General features: G+C 47.5%; 1 protein-coding gene across 1 annotated transcript; it reads right to left on the bottom strand.

Moving 5' to 3' along the window:
* Positions 1,916 to 6,828, bottom strand: DBX1 (developing brain homeobox 1). Its single transcript, XM_003122916.4, has 4 exons — positions 6,270 to 6,828; positions 5,539 to 5,640; positions 3,399 to 3,601; positions 1,916 to 2,975 (listed from the first exon to the last, which is right to left on the bottom strand). Exons 1-4 carry the CDS (start codon positions 6,634 to 6,636, stop codon positions 2,616 to 2,618), a joined length of 1,032 nt encoding a protein of 343 aa, XP_003122964.1. The 5' UTR covers positions 6,637 to 6,828; the 3' UTR covers positions 1,916 to 2,615.

Below are 15,831 nucleotides of genomic sequence, written 5' to 3'. Positions count from 1 at the left end.
GGGAGGAAATAGCCTGAATCACTCAGAGCGGAGGGGGCTTCCTGCCTGAAAGACTGTCTGTTTACCATATGCAGGACTCCATGCTAACACTTCGTATGTATTGAGGAGGAAATGTGGGAGATTTCTTGAATAAAAGTAATGATTATAATGAAGATCATCCCTCCCCCCCCCCGCCCCCGCAAATTCCCCTAACAATGAAACCAGTCATCACTAGTGTCAGAAATGGGCCCAGCAGGGCAGGATATCAGAACCTTAGCATGGAGGAGGCTTGTGTTATTCGAAAAAAGAGTTGAAGATAGAATATATTCAAATTTCATTTTTTGTTGTTGGGTTTTTAAAATTCTTTTTTTATGATTTTTATTTTTTCCATTATAGTTGATTTACAGTGTTCTATCAATTTCTACTGTACAGCAAAGTGACCCACTCAGATATATATATACCATATATTCTTTTTCTCATATTATCCTCCATCATGTTCCATCCCAAGTGACTGGATATATTTCCCTGTGCTATAAATATAATACAACCTACTGAAAAGTAAGCTTCACAACTTTTTCCCCTCAACTGTTGGTGTGTGGGTTAGGATAATAAATAAATGTATATCTGTGTGGCTAATGTGACAGAGACCAAGCTCCCAAAGAGCACAAAGTCCCTGCCAAGTTTCTAACCTGATGTTCTTTACTGGTTGCTGGGTAAATAATTTTTGCTGAAAGTTAGTTCTTAAGGAACTTTAGTTTCACTGGGGAGCCCCAGAGCCTGTATCTGGGCTCCCAAGTCCTGCCTGTAGATGGCATTCCTAACAAAATCAGCTCATACACAAAAGTCAAAGCCAACTTTGAGTTTCCCTGGGGACTAAGAAATACACCTCCAAGGAGGGAAAGAAATACAATTGCAGACTTGAACCACTGAAACTGACTTTCATTGATTTCTTTCAGTCCATCATTTTGGTTCTTAGAGTAGGGCAGAAGGATCATTGCAGACTCAACTTGTTGGTATCCCTCTACTGGAGGTATTTTACTTGTAACTGTAGCAAACTCAGCTGTTTAATGGTATAGGGAAGCAGAAAAGGTACTGGCCTGAGAGTCAGATGGGTCCAAGTTCTAGCTTGGCCACTAAGTAGTTGAGTGCTTTAGACACATGCCTTCCCCTCCTGAATGCGAGCGTACCTTCTGTAAATGCCAGCCGCACTTGGACTAGAAGATCTCTAATATTCTGTGAGTTAGAGATACCACTTGACCATTGGGTCCATTCTACTTTTTATTTGGCATTTGTTCATTTGATACATATATACATATATAAAAATCTGTACATGGTAAAAATACAAAATAAGTATTTCTTTATAAGTTATTCAATTAAACAGCTACTTTTTAAAGTTTAAACATCATTGCAAAAAAGAGAGAAGGAAATCTAGTCAGCCCTTTATATCATTCACAATAACCTTGGTATAAAATATCCATACATGTGTACAAAATATGTGTACAGTTCATAAAAGCTGTGCAAAGACAGCAAAGTTCCATGAAAAAAAAAATCAAAGAGGCTTGTGGGTCTCTTTCTGTTCACATCATGCCCAATGCTCAGTGAAACCCCCCTGGAAATAATAAAAGGGCACAAGGTAGAGTGCTTGGTGCATGTATTGTGGATGCAGAACTAGGAGTAAAGAAAAGGCTTTAAAATACACATAGAGAAATAGAGACTAAGGAGTTCCTGTTGTAGCGCAGTGGAAACGAATCTAAGAACCATGAGGTTGTGGGTTCGATCCCTGGCCTTGTTCAGTGGGTTAAGGATATGGTGTTGCCGTGAGCTGTGGTGTAGGTCACACATGCAGCTTGGATCTGGTGTTGCTGTGGCTGTGGTGTAGGCCGGCGACTACAGCTCTGATTAGACCCCTAGCCTGGGAACCTCCATATGCCACGGGTGCAGCCATAGAAAAGACAAAAAAAAAGAGACTGATTCTTTTTCCCATGTAGGGGAACTCACTTTTAGCTCAGACAGCATTTGGAATATGACACCTAGAAAAGACTCAATATGTGGTACCTTAGACCAGAAGGCACAGATAATTTTTTTTTTTTTAATTCTTGGGGTTTCTAAGGGCACTGTTATGGGAAGATGGGGCTACCAGAGTCTGGAGTGGGTAGAAGGCCCTTGCTGTCTAAGATGGGGAAGTGGAGGGATCTAGAAAGTTAGAGGTCTCGAAGTTATATGCTTGATGCTGTGACTCCTATCTTGGTTTCCTACCTCATAAAGGGTTTCTTATAGGGCTGTTGCTGCTGAAGACCAGCAGGGCCTGGCTCACAGCTAAACCCAGGTGTGGAAGTGAACATCCCACTGTATTTAAAATAGCTTGCAATAAACCAGGCCGACAGGAACCCTCCTGGAAAAGTTAAAGCTGGGACCAAGGCCTAAATTTAACTTTTGTGAAGAGGGCTGTTGGGAGGTGGTGTGGGGACTGTCATTTGGGACAATGGAAGGGGTGGGGTGCCCTCAACGAGGTGACACTTCCACGGCGGGGAGTGGGGCAGCGTCTGGGCAGCAAGGACCAAGTGAACAGGCACTGAATCCCACCTCTTCAATTTCAAAGCACTTATATAATCAGCACCCTGGGCGCGGGCTCGCTTCTAAGATACGGTGATCTCCTCCTCCTCGCCCTCCTCATCCTCCTCCGAGTCTGAGAAGTCCGAAGGTTTGTCTGGGCTGCCAGAGTGCGCGGGCGAGGGAGGCAGCGGCCCTTCGAGCCGTTCGACCCGCAGGTGCCGAGGGTCTGGGGACGCGTGATAGACCAGGCGGTGGCGGGGGCTGCCCCGGCCCTCGTCGTCCTCTTCGTCGTCCCCGGGACCTTTCTGGCCCACGTCGCTGAGGTCGGGGTGAGGATTGAGTTTAGTGGGAAGGGTCTGCTCGCGGCAGCCCCCGCTAGACAAGAGCTCGCGCTCTTTGGAGTTCCGCCACTTCATGCGTCGGTTCTGGAACCAGATTTTCACCTGGGGCGACAGGGGGGAGGAGAGCAAGGAGAAGCAGAGGTTAGCGTAGTACCCCCCCACCACCACCGCTCCAAGGGAGTGGGAAGGAGGCCCTATCCTTCCCATCTTTGCCTGGACCCCACCCTGTAAAATAAGCCCGGATGGGGGCGTGACACTTACCCTACTCCCACCCCTACCTGGGCTCGCCGCACCTGTGGCCCAGCGCTCCCGCACCTGACCCAGATGGGCTTGGGGTGGGGCCATGCGGGGCTCCGGGGAGATGGGGCGGGGAAAGAGGCTGTCTCTCTCCGAAGAGCCTCCGCGGGCCTGGCTCGTGCACGTATTTACTCCCTCCCTAGACCTTACCCCAGCTGTGCAATGGGACCTAAGAGGTTTCATTTCTACGCTGTGTGGGGGTAGGGGCTGTGGGGAGACTGCATCCACCTGTGAGTCTTTCAAGCCCAACTTGGCCGCCAGCTTCTTGCGGTCGGGCTTGCTGATGTACTTCTGCTTCTGGAACATCTTCTCCAGCGCCTTGCGCTGAACGTCGGAGAACACGGCTCGACGCAGCATGCCCCTGCGAGGCTTGCCGCGGGCGGCCAGGGGCCAGGAGAAGGTCCCCGGGATGGGCACGACGCTGGAGGACGCTGCGGAGGCCAGGGGATGGGAGGTGAGTGAGCGAGTGAGTGAGTGGGCGGTGTCCCGCCCGGGCGGGTGGCGTCCGCCCCTCTCTTGAGGCCTCCTTCGGTTTTTCTCTCTGATCCCTTCATCTCTTTAAAGCGCTCCTTTTTCTCCTCCTGGAGAATAGGCTACGAACCCACAAACCTGCGAGAGTGAAAGGCGCTTTCCGCCCAAATAACTTTGCCTTTCAACCGTGCAAACCCGGATTAGGTAAAACCACGGAAACACAGAAAACAGCCCCCACAATAGCCTGTTTCGTTTTTCTATTCAACGGTCTCAAGGAAACAAACCTGCGTGTATCAGCTAAAATAGCAACAGGAAAAAAAATTTACAAAAGTAAAAATAAATTTTCCAGCGGAGGCTACTGAGTTTCCCCCAAAAAAGGTTGATGGCTTTTGCATTCTTTAGATGAAAAGGAGATGCTTTACTGATTTGATAGAGGAGAAAATCCGCTTTGGATTTTTTATTTTTGGAAAAATCCAATCAGTATTCATCTTTTTAATATTAATCTTTCCTCCCCTCCCCCATAAAACGTAAAGAATTCGTCCCAAATACATGAAAAGTGGCAGCTAATTAGCACATTGACCGCTTCCCAATGGATATTGGCATGATAAAAGGGGGGAGAGTTTCGCTTTAAGGGAGAAAAAAAAATCCCCAAAAGAAACAGAGACTCTAATGAAGCGTGAATGGTAATTGTGTAGTAATGAACTAACAGAAAAAGACTGAGGACAAGCAGCGAAAGCCATATATTACTGGGACAAAAGAGATTTACACTTTCAAACTAAACACAACTGCAGGCCAAGACCATTGGGAGAATACTGATGGCAGGAGCTTCTCTTCGCCGAATCATTTTCATTAAATGGACATGAAAAGCTATTTATAAAGCTCGGGTTGTTTTTGTTAGAGCATTGAGATGGGGGAGAAAGGGAGCAAATTCCATTATCAGCCACAGCATGAATGGTAGTGTGGGGGGGTGAATTCTGTCTCCCCCTTTCAAAAATCAATTGCTTGTTTCTTTCGCTGATATTTGGGAGTGCTGTCTAGGTTTTACCCATCCCCCACCGACCATGCCTAGTCTCTCTCCCCTTTATAGGAGTTCCTCTGTCTTCCTCAATCTTGACCAGCTGCTGAGTTTTTGAGCCATAGTTGGAGTCATCTCTTGGATTCCAGGATGAAAACCTCATGGAACCTGCTTAAGGTGTTTCTCCTTTAAACTGAGACCCAATTAGGGGCTTTCCTCTGACTTATTTTACAAGCTCAACGATGTTTAAAATGAAATATTGGTGGAGGGAGACTAAGAGAAGAGTTTGGGAAATCAGGTTGGAAATAGAAGGTAGGGGTTGTGGGAGGATCTAGTCCCCCTCCTCCTGGGCGACCCTAGGCATCCCACACAAGAGGGCACCCCATGTGGTCTTGTGAAAAGCCCGAAGCCCTGAATGAGTCTTAAAGAGAAATTAGCCCCGGCTGGTAGGTGTCTCTCCGCGGCTTGGAGGCATGAGGGCTGGTCTGTGTGTGGCTGCCCGGAGGAGCTGACCAATTGGTCATGGTGCTGAAACCTTTGTGGGGAATCGTGGCCAAGTGCACTGACTCTGTGGGAAAACGGCGGCGTGAAGGGATGCCAACAGCTCCTCGCCGGGAAGGGAACCGCCTCAAATTGGGACCATGACAATTCCTGCTAATTTGTAGAGCAGGGAATTGGTGCAAAGTGTCAAGCAGTCACTGCTTGTGCTAAATAGGGCATCAAATTGGCGCGACGGATTCGTGAATGTTGTACGCCTTGCAACCTCTGAACCAGAGCGTAACCCCGTGGGGTGGACGGAGAAATATGGCTTCTGGGTAGGGAGCGACGGGGTGGGGCTGGGGCAACGCCCAGCCTTGTGAGAGGAAGAGGAAGGAGACCTACCTGGGAAATAAGATGATCTGATGAAAGGCTGGAAGGAGCCTTCAAAGTAGGGAAAGGCGAAGGTCTTAGGAGGGACACTCTGGAGCAAGGCAGGGGACGTTTCTAGGAAAGTGTGAGGGAAGGAGGAAAGGAAGGAGGGAGACAGAGAATTTGATTATGTACGTGATTATTGTACAGCACATCGAATACATGACATGATTAACCCTTCAGCCGGTTTCAGAGGCGTCTTCCCCAATGTACTGACCGAGTAAAATAAATCTGTTCCTAACATTGTCTCCATCTGTGGAAATCTCCCCCCTCCCCCGCCCCCTGGTGTCATCTTTGGCACTAAGGAAATAGGTAGAGCTGGGGCGGTGGAGAAAGGGATTGCAGATTCAGAATACTAGCTAAACTAGTAAACATACTGTCTTGGATTTAAAAAAAACTGAAAGCTCAAGTGCGAAAAGGAGACGCCCAAAGGCGTGTACTCAATTTTGCTCCTCCAGGGAACTGGGCACGCTTTCGGAATGCAGGTGTTCAAGTTCATTCTGAGGGTGGGGCGAGCTTGAAGGGTTCCCTTCACCTCCCCGGGAATCGCCTGGACCTAAGTCTCACATTGCTTGATGTGGGGCCTCGGGGATCTTGTGTACCTGTGTGCGCTGCTGTGTGCCTGGGTGCCTGCTGCGTATAGGAAACTGGGGGCAGAAAGACTCCACACCTATACCGGCTCTCAGCGTTTTGCCCTCACTTACCGGTTCTGGGCGCCGAGGAGAGGATGGCGTTCACTCCAAACTTCAGAAACGTGGGCTCGCTGGCAGGGGAGACAGCGGTCTGCGATGCGCCGCCCCGCCGGCTGCCTGGACCGGGGGAGCCTAGGTCCGAGGCCCCGGAGTCCGTGAGAGCCGCAGCAGCCCCCTGCCTAGGGGGCGACATGCTGGCCGTGGGCACGCTGCGGGGCAGATAGGCGGGGGGTCGGCTGATTCGGATCAGATCCTCCACCAGAAAGCTCGAGTGGCCGGAAAATGCCGACTGCAGGGACTGGGGCAGCGTTAAGGTGGGCGTGGGGCGCAAGAGGCTGGGGTACCCGGCGGGGGGCGCGAGGAGGCCGGGGAACATCATGTTAGGCGCGGGGCGGGGCGGAAAAAAAACCTTCTTCCAGTGGCCAGAGGGTAAATGCCTGGCTTCCCGCCCCTCCCGCCCCCACTGTGCCCTCTCTCTTGGGCTTAGCTAGCGTCTTCAAGTAACGATCCCACTTGGGCGTCTGCGAGTCCTCCGTGGTCTTCCCGTCGAGGTGATGGTTTTATAGTGGCCCGCCCGTTAAAGCGCTTTGAAAAGTGACAGCTCTGACAATGAAGTTCAACAAAGTTCTCCACTCGAGCTTCATTCGCCGGAGGCTCTGGGCGCTCTGATTGGCGCAGGGGTGCAATTTATGATTGGATTAGTCTTCATAAGCATGGCCCGCACAATGGGCCGGCAACAAAGGCTGGCGCGCATCAATTCTGCATATCGACCGCCTCTTTGCAATACAGTGCGCCCCCAAGCTCTCGCCGGGAGTTTTTGTTCCGAAGCAACACCCGAGCTAATTAAATGCCTATTTAGAAGTTTCAGATGACATCTTGCCTCATAGAAAAGGAATTATTTAAAGAACGCACTAAATTTATTTGCGGCTCTCCTGCTGAGCCTGGAAAATAAATCAATAAATATTCATAGAAATTCATCTCCAGGCAATCAGTAAAATAATCCTCCCCCCTTATGGGGAGGGCAATGGAAAATTTCAAGTCAGTGAACATGTAAATATACACACTCTTCCATCCCTGCCCTACACATTACTCCAGCTGAGGCATAAAACAGATGTGAAGAGTGGGTTAAGTGAAATGCTTTGAGGCTATTAGAAGCTCATTCCTAGGGTTGAGGCGGGAGATCTTGAGTTATCTCATGTTGGGGAACTAATTGAGTTTGAGAGAGTTGGTGGCTACCTGAACAGTAATATGACTCCTGCAAACTCCCAGCAACTTAAGAAACTATTTTCTGCGGGCACGTGCTTTTCTTTACAAGTGTCATTGACGAAGGAACCGCGGCTCACCTGGGGGAGGAGCAGAGAGGAGTGTTGAAATAGGGTGAGGCAGTGGGATTCCATTCCCAAGGGCTTACTTCTGCCTGAATCTTCCTTAGGCAAAGAGACCTGAATGCTGTGAGTGCCCCTCAGCCCCATTTCCAATGTCTAGGAGCCCTCATCGGTTTCAGTTGAAACTCACAGCCTGGACTTTTAAAAGCCACAGCAAAGAAGTTTGGGATTCCTCCCAAGAGGGTTCTCCCCATTGCTAGGTTCTTAACGCGGCCAAAGTCTTGCTGCTTCTTAATCAACTGCAATGTACAAACTCATGGAAACTGCAGGAAGGATGTGATTCCCAAAAATGTTGGTCCACCTCAGGAATGACTATTCTTACTTAATTTGGTACCTCAAGTACTTCCTGCCGATAGTACTCCGCCCTCTGGGTTGGGGCTGGGGTATCACTGCGCCTCGCTTCTCTTTTTGGCTAGATAACAGATGTGTTAAATGTCCCATTCATTTCTTTAGTGTGGCTGAACCTCCCCAAAGAGAAGCGTGCAGCCCCGCCAGGCCGCCCTGATCCTATTAACCATGAACTAACTGTCACCTTCAGCTGGTTTTCCTTTTTGCTTTTTAACACAAAGCTTTCTAAAAAATCTTATTAACCAGCTTTATTTCTCTCGCTGGTTTTGTTCAGGGCGTTTTGTGTTGATGATCTCCATGTCGCTGCTTTAACCGTTCAATAAAAGTGCATCTGCGATTTATATCACATTAAACCAGAAACAGAGTCCACTAAAGCTCTCCCTTGATTCAAATTAAAAAGTTAGTTAGGGCCAGGCTCTGGAGCCAAATTAACGCTCTAGGATAACGCAAGCTCGGAGTTTCTGAGACCAAGACTGATTATGGAGGCACACTGGGCATCAGGCAGCGGAAAACCAGTAAGGAAAGAAACAAGTTTTAAGTAAGCAGCATTTAAATATGGAAAATGTCTTGCCCAAGTTCATTGGCATCCCCTGGAAACGGAAGGGAGAAAGAGATCTTTGATGAACTTCATATGTTCCTCTTTTTGAAGTTTTGCTATAAAATAGGGGAGAAAAAGTCAAATGTATTTGAACACCTGCACTTTAACCTTGCCACAAAGTTTTCCTTTGAAACCAACCCTTCCCACCAATTGCTCTCTGGAAGCAGGAGGACCAGTTCTGGTTTTGCATTCTCTCTCCTTCCTGCTCTTTTCTTTTTCTCCTCTTCTTCCTCCTCTGCCACTCCCTCCCTCCCTCCCTCCCTCCTTCTTTCCATACCCTCCCCCCCCACCCCCAGTGGTTGCCAGTTCCCAGAAGGAGGAAACTCCATACTAGAGTTGTTGAGTTTCCCATCAAAAAAGCACTTGCCCATTCTACCGGAAAGGAAGATAGGAATAGAGCCTACACTGGCAGAGTTTTGTTCAGAGAGGCAGTAAGGACTCAAAGCCATTATAGGCCTTCCGATGCCCCTCTTCCCTAGACCTTCTCTCCTCTTGGGGTATTTCCCTGGATGTATGTTTATAGTTACTAACCTTGCCCATTGGCAAGCTCTATGCCCCCTCTTACACACACACACACACACACACACACACACACACACACGCACACACACACGCCATTCTGCCTCACTATAGGCTAACTGCTGCTATCTTTCTTTTAAAAAGGGGGCCTGACATTTTTTGGAAGGTAGGTCAACCTCTTGCTGTGATCCACGTGGACTAGGCTTCCAGCAGTTTGTCTCCATGACCTCCTAAAGCATTCCTAAGGCGCCAAAGAGGAAAAGTGTGGGTGGGGGCGAGGGTTGGCCGCCCCTGAAAAGGCAAAATAAATCCTAAGGAAGCAAGAAATCAGACGAAAGGATCTTACTTTAAGTGATCTTCTTGAACGCGTCTTTTCAAACTCCGCGATAGCCTAAGGGGCTGTGCTGCGCGGCGGCTGCGGCTAAGATCTGTGACTAATGCCGTTTGACCTGAGCCCGTGGGGTTTTGTACGTCCTGCCATTCATTGTAATGTCGTTATCTTCAAATTTATTTCGGAGAAGTCACTCGCGTTCTCTCTCCCAGAGCGGAGCTTTCTGTCTCTCTTTCAAGGGAAAAGATGATGGAAGGGGAAAAAAGAATCAGAGGATGTCTCGGTTGGGAAAGGTCCTTGCCTGTGCCGTGGGTGCAATTGCTCAGTGGGAGAGGTCCCAGCAGAGGCGTCTGGGGCTCCCCTGGCCTTCGAGGCCCAAACTGCCGGGGTTGGGGTGCAGGAGCAAAGCCGCAAGAGCCTCCTTGGGACGGCAGCAAGGGCTCCCAGAACTCATCAGAGGTGTCTTTACCCTGGTCCGTGGAGAGCGGGCGGGTCTCTGCCCATGCGCTGGGCCCCGGCCACCGAGTGACCGTTCCAGTGTGGGCTGAGCCGCCAGTGCCTGCCCAGGGATGCCCAGGCCTGCAAAGTAAAGAGTGGCTTGAGATTCCCCACCCTCAGAAAAGATAACAAGCGGTAAGTTTGGGAAGATTGGGAGCCCAAGGTTGTACTTTGCAGGGGTTCAAACCCCCAGGCCGCCTCGCTCCGGACCGGAGCTGCTGACAGAACGCTTAGCAAGTTTGGCAGGATGCCGAGCGGTGGCTGCTCAGGAAACGCTGCGCGCTGCCTAGTTTCTGTGGTCCTGGGGGGAAAAGGGAGCTGAGAGACGAAGCAAAGGAGGAGGGCGACGAGGCTCAGGCTAAAAGAGCTTTCCTACTGCCCCAGCTCTTTACCCAAGCGGCTCTATTAAGACACCTCTAAGGGGTTCACCTTCAGAATAGGCCACAAGGAGCTACCGGCCGCCCCAGCCCTTTCTAGCGTCTCCCCTCACCCCTCACTCCTTTCACACTCACTCCCCCCTTTTTCCTTGAAAATCCTTCTATTGTGCCAATCAAGCAGATGGTTTGCAGGAAATATAGCTTGGCCTCGCTGACCGAAACTAATTTTAACTAGCTTTCCAAGCCTGAAACGTTTGTTTTGCTCTTACAAAATAGCCCCCAAAACAGCTGGCAAGGGTGAATTAAACCCATTAAAGACACATTTATAAGAAATTATATTCACATAGATTGCCTGAACCCCCTTGTGCCGCCTAAGAGGGGAGATGAGCGCATTTAAATGAAAATGTCGCCCAATGCTCCCCTCCTTAACGTAGCCTGAAAGTCTCAAAAACATTTTACTAAATAGATTAACTTGACTATTGTCTTGCATCACATTTATCAGCTTCATTAAGTGAATAGCTGAACAAATATATTACGCATGCATGAAAAGCTCTTTTTCGAAGAGCCTCATTGTATCCTCAGCCCTGACAGGTGGTTAACTGTGTGTTGTGTTTTTTTGTGGGTTTTTTGTGTTTTCTTTTTTTTTTCCTTCTTTTTCTTCTTTTTCTTCTTCTTCTTTTTTTTAACCCGAAGAAAGAGGATCTCTGTAGAGCAGTGCTGTGCACAGGCCGGGCTTGGCGGGAGTTTAACTGGCTGTTTGGATCCTTCCGTGAAGCGATAGCAGCCCTGGGAGATGTTGGCAAAAGCCATCTAAGCCCATTCAAGAGAATCAAAATAAAGTTTTGGTGAGTTGAGCCTTGCGTGCTTTTTCTCTCCATCACTCCCACACCCTTGTCTTGGAAATTAATTTTACAATGCTTCTTTTCAAAACTGAGTCCTCCTCATCCCCCTCTCTCTTTAAAAGTAAATTCCCTTTGCTTTTCCTTGATTAACTGGCTCTCCACAGACCCAAGGAGTTAAATATTCTTTTACCTCACATTTGGATCCATTTCACTTTACAGTGTGTCTTTGGGGAAAGTCCTTTTTTCCCAGGCCTCAGTGTCCCCATGTGAGAACCAAGGGATTGCCCTAGAGAGCCTTCTCTAAGGGCCCTTTCAGGTCTGACCTTCTAAGGTTTAACTCTCTCTCTTTGTCACCCCCACTGCAGGGGCCCCAACACAGCAGCTTCCAGCATCTTTCTGGGAGGATCCGAATCACCAAATCACCATGTTCCTCAGTCCTAGGGGAGCCCTGAGTGGGGAAAAGAAGTGTGGAATGAGCTGGTGGCTTCAGGGCAGGTCAGCTGGGCTTATGCTCCTTGGGTCTCGAGATCCACTAGGAGCCCTCAGGCTGCTGGGCCCCTGCATCCCACCCACCATTCCATGCTGCATCCCTCCCTGCAGGTGACTCCTTTTCCTCCTTGGCCCAGCAAAGAGGTGTGGCTCTGATACCAGGTGTAAAACAGGAGGTGATCCTCCCTGACTCGCTCTCCTGGTCTTGGGCATCACCTTTCAGCCTCCTTAGTTACTCCTTGCACCCTGCAATAAACCCTGTCCTCACCTGACCCAGCTTTTTTCCCCTTCCCAGAGCCTAAAGTTGGAACTATTGATTTTTCACCCCCAGAATCTTTTCGGACAAAGAGGCTGGGATGAAGGTGAAATTGGCTGATGGGAGCGCTAGATTGGAAACCATATGGGATGTTTCTCTGGACCCAAAAGGGCCACTTTTGTCATGGGGAGGAGGGAGAAGAGAGAAATCATGAAATCTATTCCGCCTTCCTTCCTGTCCCCAAGGACTCTGGAATGGGGAGCAGGTGCCTCTTAGTGAGGCTGGGTTTGTGTTGGGGAGGAGGTGTGCCCCCCCCAACCCCGAGTTGGTGATCTAGTGAGATGAGTGGAAGATCCTGGAGTAAAATGCCTCTCCCCACCTCCCAGACACACATATTTCAAGAACGAAGGACTCTGAGAAGACTGGTCTTGTTTATGAAGAGTGGCCAGTGAAAAGTCAATGCTGCCAGGTTTATACTAATCTTCTGAGCTATCTCTGGGGAGCTTGTTTATTCCCTTATCTGTGCTCATACTTCTGTAAGTGGATTCTTCATTGGAAATACTTGCTGCTGAACTCCTGACTGATCCAGGAGGTTTTTGTTATGATTCCCTCTGTCTATAGCTTCGACATCCCCCTTCGCCACAGGTTCTTTCAAATTATGCTCATTTCAAAAGGACTCTCTCTTGGCCTTAAGTGCATTCTAACCGCATCTTCTCACAGATTTCTTCTAACTTTTGTGAAGCCTGAGACTAAACTATAGATGGAAGCCTGTGGCCCATCCTACTTGACTTCCCATTCTGACTCCATCCTACCTCATGAAGCGCCATGCTTCCAAGAGTGTGGTCACCTGGTTCTTATACCAAAGATCCATCCACCAGACAGCCACCTCTGGCCCATGCCTCAGGTTTAGGGACCTAAACTTGTGACCTTGTCTACCCTTTAGAAGACAGACCTAGGAAGAGGTTCACGTAGTCTTTGAGAATAGTCTTGGTCCATGTGAGCAAAGACTTCTAGAGCCTGAAAGGGAGCTTATGGGCTCTGGGTGAACATGTCCCCTTGGCCACATGGACATGGGTGGAGCTGGAGGGGAGCCAGGCTGGGTCTTCCCTGAAGTTCAGGACCCAGGCAAGTCCCCTTTTTGTCCAGGTCTAAGCCTTGTACTTCTTTCACAAGCAGACTTTTTGAAAGCCATGTCTAACCTTGCTTCCTCCTATTCTCGCCCCCTCCATGGTCTGTCTCAACCTGCTGCCACTGCATTTCACTGGGATGGATGTGTCAGGGTCACTGAGGCCATCGCCGTTGGCAGAGTCAAGGAACTTCTCTTATTCTACATGGCCTGCCTACAGCATTTGTCACTGTGGACTTCTCCCTTCTTGGCTTCATGGTTGTCTTTTTCCTTCTCATACTATTCCTTCTTGTTCATTTCGTGAACTCTCTTTTCTCTGTCAAGCCCTTAGGTGGTACTGTTATTCTAGGGTTCTGACTTTGGCTTTTCTCCCAGAAAGTTATTGAGATTCTATTTATTTCTTATTCTACCCCTGTTAAGCTACTTTCACCAAATATGCTCTGTCCTCTCAAATTGCAGTGCCTTTGTGCATGATGATGCTTTTAGATTCTTTTCACCTGGCTATCTTCCATTGGTTGGGAAAGTTTTGGCTTCAGCTTAACCCTCTTTGTGATCCTTTTCTGACATGTACTCTGAGGTCCATGTCTTTTGGATTTGTTCTTGTAGTACCTAATACCTTCATCATTGCGTTTATGACTCTGTATTTAGAATTGCCAGATAAAAATGTTACATTTAAATTTCAAATAAACAAACGTTTTTAGTATAAGTATGTCCCAAATATTGCAAGGGATATACTTACACTAAAAATTATTCATTGTTATTCAAATTTAACTTGATATTCCATATTTTTATTTTCTAAATCTGGCAACTGTACCTATTGGAGGAATGTGCATGTGTACATGTTTGTTTCCCCTGTAGACCATGAGCTCCTTGGGGGCAGGCACCATGTCCTTTGACTTTGTGTCCTAATGCCTGGCACATGGCATGCATTCAGAGAATGAGTGCAGAGCGATAAAACCTTCAAGTTCTGGAAGCACTCTCCTGTCTCATTTCAAAAGATCTTTCCTGCTTTCAGATTCAGTGCATTTCATTCCCTGATCTCTTTTCTAATCTCTTCTATCATTATTAATTCTTCATTTTATACTGTTTGATTCTCTAGATGGTAACCAGGTGGGGAAGCTCCCAGACTTTGTCAAAAGACTGTCTGATCTTCATCTGCATTTCCTAGGAGAGTCCTCTTTCCTCTTTGCTGATTTGATTTCTGTTGGGCATTATTGGGCATTATTGGATTTTGCTAATTTTGCTAGCAAATACCTTGGTGACTAAATATATTTAACAGAGAGTCAAATCCTATGGCACAGGAACCAAGATCATGTTAATATATATCCACTAATTCTTGGTCTCACAGCATTAAATTAAGTAAACATTTACCTTTTACAGTGTAAATAAGGAACGCACTGGCAGATCTCTACCCGATCCTCACTTTGGTTCTTAGAAACTATATATATAAATATGGTAGTGCACTCATCACTAAGAAGAATTCTGTAATTCAGAAAGCAAAAAATTGCTGCTCTGAAAGCTGGTACCTGCCAGCTAATCTTTAGACCTTGTATACTAAATCAGCTGGCATGAAATAGAAAGCCAACACAGGGTGTCGGTGTCAGAATTGGTTAATTATGGAGGAGAGGAAGGTAAGGAAAGTGAGAAGCTCAGAGAAAATGCAGAGATGTCCTACTTATCATCAGAAAAAGAGTCAGAGTGTAGAACTAGAGCTGCACTGTCCAACAAATTCAGCAGCCTCTAGCCACATGGAACCATTCAATTTCAAATTACTTAATAAAACTTAAAACATAAGTTAAATTAAATTTTAAAATTTAAATAAAATTTGAAATCTAGTCCCCCAGTCACACTGACCATAACTCAAGTGCTCATTAGCCACGTGGCACTAGTGGCCACCATATTGGATGGCACAGAAAGAGAGCACAAACATCATTGAGGAAGTTCTTTTTTTCTTTCCCCACCAAGTTTTTTTTTTTTTTTGTTTTGACAGCGTTGACTAGAGTTCCTGAATATGGAACGGGCCTCTTGGCCTGGAGAAATGGAAACCTAGAGGAACAGGACTGCCATGTTCAAATATTCAAAGGGCTACCAAGAGAAAGAAAATAACCTATGAGTTCCAAGTTACAAGAGGGAACCAAAGAGAGGCAGGATGCATACTTTATAGCAACTGGAGATTTGATCTTATTGCTCCATGCTCTCCTTTCAATCAGCAAATATTTATCGAAGTCCTACCTTATACCAAGAGCCACCATTCCAGGTCTGGGAATACTGAAGTGAACCAGACAGAGCTTGTACCATCTTCTCATTCCACTTAGGATAAAGTAGAAATGTACCCCTCCCTGCCAGCCTTTCCCCCTGCCCCTTCCCCTCTTCTACCCCAGTCCTGCCTCCTGTCTCTTCTCTCTTCCTCTAAGATGCCAGGCTCTTTCTTACCAGTGTGCATTTATATATGCTCTTCTCTCTGCTTGCTTCATATGGTTAACTCCTGCTCATCCTTCAAATTGCAGTTAAAATGCTTCTTTCTCATCATCTAGTTTTGATCATCCTGTATTTTTTCTTCTTGGCAATATATTTATATCTTTATCTGTATCCATCTATCAATAGAGAGCACACATTGTCAGTCACTAGGTGTGTGACCTTGGGCCCAGTTACTTAACTTCTCTGTTTCTTAGTTTTTTCAGACTGATTCCCCCTGCCCCCTTATCTTGGGCTGTGTCTGCAGCATGCAGAAGTTCCTGGGCCGGAGATCAAACTGCAGCAGTAACAACACTGGGTCCTTAACCCACTTTTCCCCAAGGGAACTCC

This window comes from Sus scrofa, chromosome 2 (assembly GCF_000003025.6).
Source record: "Sus scrofa isolate TJ Tabasco breed Duroc chromosome 2, Sscrofa11.1, whole genome shotgun sequence".
Classification (NCBI taxonomy): domain Eukaryota; kingdom Metazoa; phylum Chordata; class Mammalia; order Artiodactyla; family Suidae; genus Sus; species Sus scrofa.
This window is presented reverse-complemented; position numbering and strand designations above follow the sequence as displayed.